Genomic DNA, 12828 nt, shown 5'->3' on the forward strand with positions numbered 1-12828 from the left:
GCGCACCAGCACCAGCGCTTCCCTGACCCTCTCCCTGCAAAAGCAGCAGCTTCCCAGGGGAGACTTATTGAGGGCCCCTCGCTTCCAGCACACCCCTCCCCACCTCTGCCCCACAGCACGGGGCCACGCCGACGTTTCTCACACACATATTTACGGCTGCAAACAGCTGAGAGCCCGGCGTGCTGACAATGTAAATCTTTGCCACCTCCTCCTCTGTCTGCGAGGGCAGCTCCAGTGACACCCGAGGCACCGGAGACACCTTGACTCTGTGCCACGCACGAGACAGCAGCAATACAAGCTCCTGAACACACCAGGCTGAAACCAAAGCCCTGGATCAGATGCGACTGGACCGCAGCGGCGGCCAGTCCCCATCCCCACAGCCCAAAGCCACTGCCACCATCGCAACCCAATGCCTTTCACCCCAAAACCTGACCCTGCTGTATTCACACCCCACGCCACACGGCTGGCAGTTGCTTCAGAGCCTTAATTTACAGCCTCAATTCTCTGCACCCCCGGAAGGTCTTCAATCTCATCCCCTGGATCCAGAACAGCCAGATCAATTTAACTCCCCATTTAATCTTCTAAAGGCCCCGGCGAGCTCAGAGACAGCATCCTCCAGCAGGGAGTCCGTGCTCCCGGCCTTTGCTGGCTCGAACACCACTGCGCTGCTTTCCTTCAGCTGCAAAAATCACTACCTTAAAAGCCAAGGCGAGTTCCACCCCCTAGCTCAGCACAGCTCTCTATTGTTTCTTCTAATTTCATTTTATTCCACGTGGGAATCTGTGTCCAGGCTGCTTTATTTTTAAGTGGTTCTTGCTCAATATTTACTATTGCTTGCAGCTGCGTCAGCACAGGAACACTGCGTGCTCCCGACGGGTTTCCAAGGAATCCTCCCGCAGCCTTTACCCCGTGCCGATGCCGTGCCACGATTTTCCTGCCGTGCTGCCCTCGCGGTGAATCCCAGCACTGCCTCCCGCAGCCACGGCACGCCAAAGCGTGGGGTGTACGCACAGGGCAAAGTGGGGGTCCCTGCCTCCGTGGAAATAAATATCACCAAGCTGAGCCCTACTGCACACCTCTTCCTCAGCTGGGAGCAGGAACAGCCCCAGTGTCCCGGAGAAGGTGGAGGAACCAGGAAGAATTGGCTGCAAGGGCTCAAGGGATCGGTACTTGCACCCCAGCTTTGCCCCCAGTGTCCCCTAGACTCGGTTTCCACCAAAATAAACCAAATGCAACCTGAGGTATTCCAGAGCTTCAGGGCATGGGGCCACAGGAGGAGGACACTGATGAGATGCCCTGAAGATCTCCCACAAGGTCACCCACCAGCTCCCTGCTGAAAGCACCTTCACGCAGGAGAGCAAGAAACCTTTCAGATGGGGACATAAATCCCTCTGGCAGGGGGAAGGTGGTTCTTCCTCCCGCCGGAGGGACCAAGGTGGAAACCATGAATGGACAATATGATGTCTGCACAGCCTGAAACACATGGTCTGGGAAGCAACAACCTGGTCCTACCTTAATCCTGACACACAAACACTCAACCCAGTGTCAAAGCTCCTGGGTCACTGTCGGCTGACACAGCAGAAGCTTCTCCTCTGCATCCCCAGCCTGAATTTCCCCACCACACTGGATGTCTCTCTGCTAGCATAATTAAACCTGACACCCCAACGGGGGTCCAACAAAACCTCCAGGCTCTCACTATACAACCAAACAGCTTTCCTCAAATACCAGGGAGCCGCTCGGTGGGGTGTTCAACTCCACATTTACTAAGATGCTGTATGAAAATTAAATAGTAGAAATTTTAACTCTCAAACTGATTAGCAGAATCCCCAGGAACGACAAGCTTGGCTGCTAGACTGTAGTCACACTTTCCTCTTCTTATTTTCTAGGAGGGCATCAAAACACCTTTGCTCTGGTCCATATTTCATAACGTTACAGACCCTCCAGCCATCACTGGCCGGCACAAGGGCCCAAGAGCTGACTCTGCTCTTGGCACTGGGCTCACACTCGCATTGCAGGTGTTCCCCCTTCTTCGTAAGTGCAGAAATTTAATCCACTTTTTTTCAAACAAACAAGTCCCTGCTTCCCTGCAGCCTGCACAATTCACCCACTGACAACTCTGAGCCGCTGTCCCGTGCCTTCGTTAGAAAAGAGCTCATTACCCTTCGCTGCCAGAGCCAGAAGAGCTACCACCTCTCGTTAGGGGTAGATTATTGTGGGATGGCATGGGTGCTGGTCCCCACATCACCTGCACCGAGTGCCTGCCAGCAGCAATTAAATCAGCCTTCAAAGAGCGAGCCCAGCTTTCCCAGCACCATTAGCCATGCCCTGGAGGGAACACGCTCTATTTTCAGCTACAATGACTTAAGACCAGGTCACCAGCAGGTTAAATGGGACTGTGCAGCATTATCTCCCTGCCCTCCCATTGAGAAATTAAACACCGCTGCATGACGGGCAGTGGCCAGCCCCGCGGACGCGCGCTGGGGCGTCCAACAAACCAAGACTAAATGCTGCCTGTCCTCTCCTCCTCCCGCTTCCCATCGCCGGCTGCGGCCGCCAACTGCCCCGGCAGCCTCTCCGCTGCATGGCGTGAGGTGCCACCGCGGGATCACCCCGGGTTTGTCCCTGCCTGTCCTCCTGCCCAGCACAGTGAGGGCTCGCAGCCAGGACGGTGCGCACCATGCCCAAGCCTTGGCGTGCTGGAAGGAGCTCCAGCATCCCCCCAGTCCTGCAAACCCAAGCCTACAATGTGCCAGACCAGGGCTGCTCATCTCACCCAATCCTCTAGAAATCTGGTGGCCCGATTCCAAGTCCCCAAGCCACCAGTTTCACCAGGATTTCACCAGAGCCACCAGAGAGGTGGCATCTCCCCACAGCAGCTCAATCTGCTTTGGCAGCCACCAAAATCCAAGCAGCCACCCCTCCACTAACATCTGGCAGGGAGGTGGCAGCTGGACACGGGTTTGGTTTGCCTCCCGGGCCCCTGCCAGGCGCAGGCAGCACAAGCTGGGATGACTCAAAGCCCCAGGAGACGCAGGCTCTGTCGCTGCTTATTTTAAACCTCCTCGTCTGCAAAGCGGCTGCTGTGGCTCAGCGCCTCTCAAGGCGTCTGGCGGAGTGGAGTGGCACTGTAAGGGAAACTGAGGCATGGAGCAGCACAGCATCCTGATTCGGCCTGAATGCTGCAATGCCAATGCGTGCTCGGCAAACAGCTGGCAACCACTGTACGACACAGGGTGTCCCTGCAGCGAGAGGAGATGGCTCCAAGAAACACCCCAAGGCTGGAGCAAGGACATGGCCAACGACCCAATCATGTTCAACTGGCTTCCGCTTCGTGACTTCTGCTCAGATATGACACAGCCAGGACAGAGCAAGGACTGGAGGCACCCACCTGTACTGCTCTGCGTGCCACAGGGGCAAACACATCCCTCTACCAGAGCCCACTGCTGACCTCCACAGCACCCGCAGCGACCAACACCACCCTGGAGGAAATTCACCAACTGGCTGCAGACATCTAAGAGTGGAAGAACGAGATCCACAGATGGAGCATGATTCCATAAGCCTCTTTTCCTTCGGAAACCAGGCTCAAAAGCTCAGCCTCTCCCCAATGACCCCATGTTCAGCCCTTCTTCCTTCCAGAAGCTCCTGCTTTCCCTGCATCCTCCTGAACATCAGCTCACGCCACCTTTTCTGCACTGAAAAAGCACTGAATCATGACGTGATGGGATCTCTGGGGCCAGCAAACGCCCAGCACCACACACCTCCCCGCCGCTGATAACAGGAGATAAACGCAGAGGCAAATATTATGGCAGTGTGGTTTAATTCCTGATGAATTATGCAAATCCATATTCAAATTGAAGCACAGCCCTTAGGCTCTTGACAAATTGCCAACCTGGCCCCAGTGTCAGGAGGCAGGGACAGCCAGCACTCCATCAGGTGAAGCACTGATAGATGCCCTCTATATGTACACATACACACCCAGAAGTATTTGCACATCTCAGCGACGAGACCAAGGAGCCCCCGAAAGAACCATCCAAGAGCATCTTCTGCAATTCTCCTTCCTCCCTACTCTGTTTAGCCGGGCCAGAGACAGCCACCCAGCTTTCGTGTCCTTCACAAGATGGAAGCAGCTTGTGTTGACGGTGAGATTCAAAGCAGGAAATAAGATAAAATTTGCCGTGGCTGAGGCTGGGAAGGAGGGGAGGGAGGCAGAGGCGAGCAGGAGGGAAAAGCCTAAAACACTTGTGCCAATATGAGTGTATGTGCTGAAGCTGAGGCAAGGAGGGTATGTCCATAACTTAGGCGTAGAGAGGACTCATCTGATGAAAGTCGGAATTTCCGATCCCACACAAACCCTGAGCATCCATTAAAAGCAGCAGAAGAATCGCCGCTTTGTGTCACTAATCTCATTAGGAGAAAGCCCCGCTGTAGTGCTGGGATTGCAAAGGGAAACCCCAGCACGATGCGCTTGCCCGACAGAGCGGGGCCAGGGGAAGAGTGTGCTGGGCTTTCACCAGCACCCCAGGAAGGTGCCTGCACCCATCTGTACTTGCCTGCCTGGATCTATACTCACTGGAGTATTATCTGCTTGGCTCGCGTGTGAGCTGGCATGTGGGCTCCCTCCCCCCTGATAACCCAGGGGCTATTTCATTCCCACACGCTACCGGCACCGCCTGCAAGCAGCAAAGAGCCGAATCCCTTCAAAACCCTTCTTTCCAAGCACGCTGCCCATTACAATTTTTTTTTTTCTTAATTAAAAGCAATTAAACCAAATGTATTAAAAGCATATTCAGCCACGGGGAATTCTGTTAAAAAGGGATCGAGGGCAGAAAGGGAAGCACAGGCAATACATCTAACCGCCAACCATAAAAAGGGCTCTTTGCTTGCAGGAACGTGGCAGGGGAAGATGGATGGTGGCAGAAGCAAAAGCAACCTTTACAGAAGTTGCCAGGGATACAGATCCAGAGAGATGAGGTCGAGTGCCTTAAAATCTCTGTCCTCCCCCTAAAAGGCACATTCTCTCCCAAACACACCACTTTGCTCCTTCCTTTGCTCCGAGCCCACCATGTTCAGCTCGCCTGCCTGCATTCAGCTCCCTCAAAATGGCTCTTTGGCCACTGCTACGCTGGCAATAAAATCTATTCCCAAGGTCATTTCACTCTTTTGCTGCTATTTCAAGTCTTGCTGGATTTTTAACAAAAAACAGCCTCATATAACCGAGCTCTCCTTCAACCCCTCCTTTCCGCCCATCACCACTCCGATCTAGAGATACCGAACTCACAACTACCTTTCACTTCCCATAACCGTCAGTGACAACAGCTGGAGAGGAAAACCAGAGCATATTGTGCACCCAACAGCTGATCCTCGCGGCGTGGGGAGAGAGCCCAACTGTCACTGCCGCGGCGTTGCCGTACGGCAGGGCTCCTGCCGCACCGTCCTCCCCAGCCAGCACAGACAGGGATGGATAGAAAGGGTTTGTGCGGTTACTTGTCTCTCGGCAAGAGCTGGAGAGAAGTGAACGATAAGCAAAGCAAATAAATAGCAGAGATGTGTTTTCCCCAGCCAGTGGGTGCGTCGCGATGCCTGCAGACATCCAGGAGTGCCATTGCAGAGCAAAGCCAGCCAGGAGCACAGGGCTGGGAAGAAACAAGGGGAGAAGGAAACCTCCAAATCCCCATCGCCAGGGAGAGACAGTGCTCCCCTCACAAACTTTGCTTTTGGAAGAGCATCACAGCTGGAAAAGCCAGCGAAGGGCTGACACAGCTGGACACGGCGCTGCTCCCTCGCCCCAGCGCGAGGCAGGGAGCTCAGGGCTGCTCTTGGCTCCCCTGCTTCCCCGACGCTGCCTGCATTTTCGGGTCGGTTCAGGGCCCGCCGTGCTCTCCATTTCAGCAGCGAGGCAGAACAAAGCGCGCCCTTGTCCTCAGCACCTCGAGCAGGCGATGCTGGATCGCGTTACCTAACCCAGACCAACATCACCTCGTCTCAGCAAGGCAGCTTTCGTGTCAGCACATGCCAAGCTGGCCCCGATTCCCGGCACCACCTCCCGCCCGAAGCTTTAACTGGACCAGTTTAGTACGTGCCGAAAACACACGGGGCCTTGTTTCAACTTGTCGGGCGCTAACCCCAGCTAAAGGAGGTGATCCGACACCCTCCTGCCGGTCGCAGCCGAGCCGAGCCACAAGGCACTCACCTGGAAGGCTGCTGTAACGATGTTAATTCCCCTTAACAATGTTCATTTCCATATTCATCAAAAGATGGTGAAATGACAAGATGAGGGGTTATTTACTATATAATTATAAACTAATTTCAGCCTTACCCTGGGTTATCCTAGGAAGGAGATCTAAAATTTCCCTTACGAAAGCCCTGCTCTGCTAACCACGTCTGCAGCGAGATTAATTCCCGGTGATTTCCATTTCTCCAACAGCTGCTGTGCTGGGAAAGAGCAGGAGCCTGTCCCCAACGCCAGGGTCCTGCCCAGTGCCCCATACCATCCCCGGGTAGGATTTCTAGCGCTTGCACATCCTCCAGATCAAATTTTCACTGGCACACCACCCACTGCGGCTGGGACCAGTGGTTGTCCAACCCCACCAAGGAGACTCGGCACCAGGTAGGAAGGAGAAGGACTGCTAGAAACTGTGCTAATAAAACACATCTCTGCCAACACCGTGTACCAGAGGTCAGGTTCCTGCCCGTTCAGCTGGGGAAGGTGTTACAAACCCCAACAAACACAGCAGAGGATCCCACAGGACCTTGCTCCGAGCAAGTTTACGTCACCACGTTAGCCCTTGGGCTCTTGTCCATAGTCCGAGCCCAGTACTTCTACCACCAGCCGCTTGGGATGGGAACCTCAGCAGGGTCAGAAAACAGGGTGAACAGTCCTTCCCACCCTTCCTGAAGGATGGAAAAGCCACCTGACCACCAGGACCTTGGGGAAACCCCCGGGACATCAGGGAAAGAAGTTACCAGGAGCACATGGTGGGAGACTCAAAAACACAGAAGCCCCTCCGTATTTCATCCCCACAGCAAAACCGAAGAGACCGCTCCTGCCTTGCTCACAGCCTATGAGTTGGCCGCAAGCCCAGGGGAGCTGCAGGGGCATCACTTAATGGCCAAGCGCTTCCTCCACCCCCGGGGATGCCGGGCGTAAACCGGAGAGCGTGACGGGTCAAGCACAACATTCCTGCCCAGCACAGACCAGCATCTTCTCTCCAAGCCCTGCTGAGACAAACACACTGGCTGCTCTGCCTGAAAACACATATTAAAAAGCATCTAATTTTACCAGGGCCTCAAGGGAGGAGAAACATCTCCGCAGGCAGGGTCTCTGACCAGTCCACACTCCTCCTGGTGTTACCCAGCGAGCCCCTGCCCCACGGAGCCCCCTGCACTCAGCCTCTCGCACCACCCCCTGGGCGGGCAGGGAGACGAACCGCAATTTCAAGGGCCACTAAACACCCAGCGTATTTTCCTTGCAGCATCGAAACACGACCAAGAAGAGCCGCATCCAACCACAGCCAAAATCCCACTGCTGGGCTGGGAGTCCCCTTCTTCCCAGCCCAGCTACTGGGAGGAGTGGGGCACGGCTCAGTCCTGCATCGCATTGGTGCTGTCTCGGTGTCTCCAGTCAGCATAGATTTTAGCGTGGATGCAGTTTAGATGAGCAAACTGTGCTTCTGCTGGCACTGCCGACGGCAAAGCCTCCTCTGCAAAATGTGCCAGCTCAGCAAAAGCACAATTTGGCCATTATAAGGATGGCTACAGTGGGATTTTGCTGGCACAGCAAAGCTATCCTGGGGGGGAAGGGTATTATTTTTTTCCTACTCTCCTACCTGGCCCAGCTGTCTGGAAAACTTCTCCCTGGGCAGAGCAAGCCTGGAAGCAGGGATGGTCTCCAAGCCGTCTTAAATCCCTGCATTCGAATGCACATACTAATGTGGAAGTCGGAAAGCAAGCAACCCAAAAAATCTCCCCCTCTGTCTGATTCCTTTCTTTCTTTCCTTCCAGCCGCTGGATTTAACACAAAGCCAGCTCGGCTCGTACAGGTGTGTCCCTTCTCCCAGACACTGGAAGGTGCTCCTGGAGCATATTTTAATGGAAGAAGCTGGACATCCTTTAATACAAAGAGGGATTTGTTCCAGTAGCCCCCTGCACACACATCCCACCCCAGAAAGGATACCTCAGTACATAGCAAAAAGCAGATTTTTATTATTTTTATTATTATTATCTTAAACTCAGAGAGTCTTTTTTTTGCATGCAGACAGTATTTGCTCACAGGGAGCCCTGCTGCTTGGGCCCACAGCAGCCCTGCGTCACCGAGTCCGAGGGAGCCTTTTCCACCTCCCCCAAAACACAGAAGCTGCCAAGAACAACGCGCCCACTGTGGGATGGAGTCGAGACCAGGACGTTCGCTCGGACCCGAAGACGGAGGGGCAGGGAAGCAGCGAAACTAGAAACCCCCTGATATTGTGAGCCGCGGGCTGCAGAGCAGAGCAAGCTCAGCCGCTTGGCTCCATCGATTGCAGCCTCTATTTATGCAATGTCTTCCCGGCAAGCTCGACCGCTGCCAGGGATGAAATTCCATTGCGAACAGTCACCATCCTCCCCCAGCCTTCGGCAGGGCTGGGAGCACCCCACTCTTCCTCGGTGCCCAGAACTCCAGTTAAGAGCACCCCACAGCTCCCCAGTCCCTGTAGTCCCAGTCAGGAGCACCTGTAACCCCAACTGGGAGCACCCTACTGCTCCCCGGCACCCCTAACCCTGGGCAGGAGCACTCTACTGCTCCCTAGTCCCCATAATCCCAGTCAGGAGCACCCGTAACCCTCATCATGAACACCCGGCTGCTCCCCAGTCCCCATAAGCCCAGTCAGGAGCACCTATAACCCTCATCAGGAGCACCCCGCTGCTCCCTGGTACCCGTAACCCCAGTCAGGAGCACCCCACTGCTTCCCAGTCCGCGTAACCACACTTGGGAGCTCCCCACGGCACCTCATCCCCTCCAACTCTGGCCAGGAGCACCTCACTAATCCCCAACCCACATAAAACCGGTTGGGAGCACCCTGCTGCTCCGCAGCTCCCGTAACCCCATTGCTCTTCTTGGGAACCAGGCGATTCCCAAGCACACGGGGAAAAGACGTGGGACAGCAGCCCCGCAGCCGAGCGCTGGCTCCCTTCCCGCCTCAGCCTCCCTTCGCGCCCTCCCAACAAAGGGGCTTCTGTCCCCATTCTCTGGCTCGCACGGCGGCAGCCGAAACGCTACCATGGAATAGAAACCCCCAGAGAAGAGCCAAGGGTGCAAGGGTCACTGGACACAGCCCAGGCACCCGCGTTCTGGTGCTGGGGCTGCTGGAACGCGCAGAGGGTGGAAGGAAAATAAGAAGTCGGCGCCGGCGATAACTGGATTCTCGAATACAGCCGATCGCGCTATTTTTACAGGGGCGTATTTATTTTAGGAGGACGCTGGGGCAGATTCAACAGTCTCTTTCTTCAGCTCGGCGGTATTTAAAGATCGGTTTGAACTGGCTCTATTTAAAGGCTTCGCCTCCTGCCCGCTGTTCTTAACCCCTTGCACAAGCTGTTGCTTTCCACCCCTCCAAACCCCTCCTAAGAACAAACCAAACAAAAAAAAATACACAACAAAAAAAAAAAGCACACACATGCACAACATCAACATCGTGAAGGCAAAGCTACCAAGGGCCCGTCTGCAGCGGGAAGCTATCAGCATTCCCAACAATACTGGGAAAGCCAATCAAAAATACAATTCCCTGCCTATCCATCTGCTATGGGGTAATGGAAGTTTCGACTGCTAATTGTACAGAGCTTTTTAATGGAAGTTTAGCTTCGCCACGAATCGCCGCGCCAAAGCCAACCTCCCAGCGCAAGCTTTGCTCGTGATCATCCCGGAGAGTCGGGAACCAAGGGGGAACGGGTAGGCATGGGGGGGGGGTTAAAAAGAGAAAGGAAAATAAAAATAATAAGAACACATTACAAAAAAAAAAAATTTGAGGGATCACAAAACCCATTCCCTCTGTCAGGGGCCCCAAATCTAAGGCTCGCTCCCAGCCCAAGGGCTTGTGGCACAGCGGGAAAGCTCGTAGAGAGAAAACGCTTTGTTGGCTCGGCTTGGTTGGAGCTTGGAGCCTCCCTCCCAGGCTGCCTGGATTTCTGGGAAACACCAGAAAAGGAAACTTTGGGAGGGGAAACAAAAGAAAACAAAGAGAAAAAAAAATATCACCCAATTAAAAAAAAAAAAATCAACAACAACAAAAAAAGAAACAACAACCCGCTCTCGGTTTGGCTTGAGATTGTCCAGATGAATTTTTGCAGGGATCTTATTCTGCTTTAGCAGGAGGTGGGGGAGGAGGGGGGAAAAAAACGCCTAGGACAAACAAATAAAAAGAAAAAATACAAAAGGGAAGGAAAAAAGGTGGAGTTTGCCCATGTGCTTGGCTTCCCAGCCGTTTGCTGCTTTACACCTCTCCTCTTCGCACCTGGGAAACTGGCACTGCTGCCCAGCCTAAAACTAATAAATCTTTTTCCCTCGATTCGGGCTGCTTCCTTCTCTGCAGATGTTGGCAATCAGGTCTGCAAATTTCAAAGCCATTCAGCCCGGACGGTTGGGAGAAAAGCAGGTTTATTATTGCAAAACCTGCCACCCTCCCAACGCCTAAAGTAAACTCCGAGTCACCCCTCCACGCCCAGGGGAAAGAAAGGGAGAAGAAAAAAAAAAAAAAAAAGAAAATAGAACCAGAGAGGGAAATGAAACGGTCAGAAATCCCTGCAGTCCTCGTAGGGCAAGCTCGGGAAACCCGCAGGCAGGAGGGTGCGGGCAGAGACCCTTGTGCTGGGAAAGGGAGCTCGGGAAGCGAGGGGGAATAAAAATCCATTTAAAAAAGCACGTAATTGGAGAGAGTAAATGAAAATCCGACTGAGAAAAAAAAAAAAAAAGACCAAACCCTGCATTTTCAATATCTGGTTGTTGGGTTTTTTTTTTTTATTTTAATGGACAAGCAGCCGTAGGACTGCGCGGGGAACGGCGAGAAGGGGGGAAACTACAAAATATGCAGTCCCTGCGTGGAAGTTGTGTTAAAAAAATCCTAATTACAAAGGGGAAAATAAAAGAATAAGGATAAAAAGAAAGAGATGGAAGCCGCCCTGCCGGCTGCGCTGCGGGGACCGGGCAGCGCCCGCCGCTTCCAGCCCGGGAACGGGGGAATTTGCTCGGGAACGGAGGGGAATTTAGTGAGAATGGGGGGAATTTACCTAGGAATGGGGGGAATTTACCCTGCCGGGAGCTCCCCGCGGGGCAGCGAACCCTTCCCCTCCGCACCCCGATCCTCCTCGCTCCCAGCTTTCCCGAAAAGCCGATTTATCCCACAAAACAGCCGCCTCGCTCGGGATTTTCCTCCGCGCTAACAAAACCGTGGGCAGGGGGGAGCGCATTTCTCCCCGCCCCGTTCCCCATTTCTTCCCCCTATTTCCCTATTTTTTTTCCCCTCGTAATCCCCTATTTTTCCCCCATGATATCCCCTATTTTCCCGCCCCATTCCCCTATTACTTCTCCCATATTTTTTCCCTATTTTCCCCCTATTCACATATTTTTTCTCCCTTATGCCCTATTTTTTTCTCCCCCTAGTCCCCTATTTTTTCTTCCCACCCGTCCCTTATTTTTGCTCTTCTTCACTCCCCTATTTTGGTACCCCCAGTCCCCTATTTTTACTCCTCTCCAGTCCCCTATTTTTGCTCCCCTCCAGTCCCCTATTTTTGCTCCCCACACTCCCCTATTTTTGCTCCCCCCACTCCCCTATTTTTCCCCCCTCCTCGCTCCCCTATTTCCCCCCTCCTCGCTCCCCTATTTTCCCCCCTCCTCGCTCCCCTATTTTCCCCCCTCCTCGCTCCCCTATTTTTCCTCCTCTTCTCCCCCATTTCCTCACTCCCTCCCAACTACTTCTCCCCCCAACCCACATCCAAGCGAAGCCGAAAAACCCCTCGCAGAACAACACGCTCCAAACCCGCAAACGCACCTCAAAAATCTCTTTATCGTTACTACATTTTTTTTTCTTTTTTTTTTTTTTTTCCCCCGCGGGCGGAGGCTCAAGAAAAAAGGGGATCCGGGGGGAAAAAGGGGGGGGGGTGTCAAGAAAAGGGGGATCAAGGAGGGACTCAAAGGGAATCCGGGGGAAAGGGGGGGCTCAAGAAAAACGGGATCCAAGGGGAAAGGGGGGGGGGCTCAAGAAAAAGGGGATCCGGGGGGAAAAGGGGGGTGTCTCGCATCCTTACCCGGGTGGGAGTGGAGGCTGATGCCCGAGGCGAGGAACTTGCCCGGCTGGAGGGCGGCGGGGAGCCCCGCGGCCATGGCGCCCGCGGGGGGGGCCAGGCGGCCGGTGGCCCCCAGGCGGTGGCTCTCCATAGCCAGCCCGGAGAGCAGCGGAGGGGGCCCGTGCACCGAGCGGGGGGGCCCGAAATCTCGGCCATCCATCATCCAAAACTCGCCGGCTTCAAGAAGTCTCCAGGATCCTCGCTCGCCGCCCGCCGCCGCCTTTTTTTTTTCCCCCCACCCCCCCACCCCCCCCCCCTCTCCTTTCCCTCCCACCCCCCTCCTTCTCCTTCTCCTCCTCCCCAAAAAATCAGATGGTTTTCAAAAATAAGGCGTCCATGGTGCGGTGCAGGGAGCCCAGCCCCGGCGCGGCGCTCTCGGTGCTGCCTGAAAAAGGAGAAAACAAAAAAAAAAAAACCAGGTTGGGGTGAAAAAATTTACTCCCAGCACCCAAAATAACCCCCCCCCCCAAAAAAAAAAAACCCTCCCGCAGCTTCCCAACGCGGAGGAGGAAGGGG

The 12828-nt window shown here is 54.3% G+C and overlaps 1 protein-coding gene across 2 annotated transcripts in view; it reads right to left on the bottom strand.

Annotated features, from left to right (window-relative positions):
- The window catches only part of TNRC18 (trinucleotide repeat containing 18), a 55811-nt gene extending 43314 nt beyond the window's left edge, over window positions 1-12497 (bottom strand). Inside the window, exon 1 of one of the 2 annotated variants that reach the window (XM_069870387.1) lies at window positions 12274-12497. In XM_069870387.1, the coding sequence (XP_069726488.1) occupies window positions 12274-12475 (202 nt within the window). In that variant the 5' untranslated portion in view covers window positions 12476-12497. The remainder of the gene's footprint in view (window positions 1-12273) is intronic. The other variant, XM_069870388.1, reaches the window with a different exon arrangement.
- Window positions 12498-12828: the final 331 nt, after the last annotated feature.

The sequence above is a fragment of the Phaenicophaeus curvirostris genome, chromosome 16 (genome assembly GCF_032191515.1).
Source record: "Phaenicophaeus curvirostris isolate KB17595 chromosome 16, BPBGC_Pcur_1.0, whole genome shotgun sequence".
In the NCBI taxonomy this organism is placed as follows: Eukaryota; Metazoa; Chordata; class Aves; order Cuculiformes; family Cuculidae; genus Phaenicophaeus; species Phaenicophaeus curvirostris.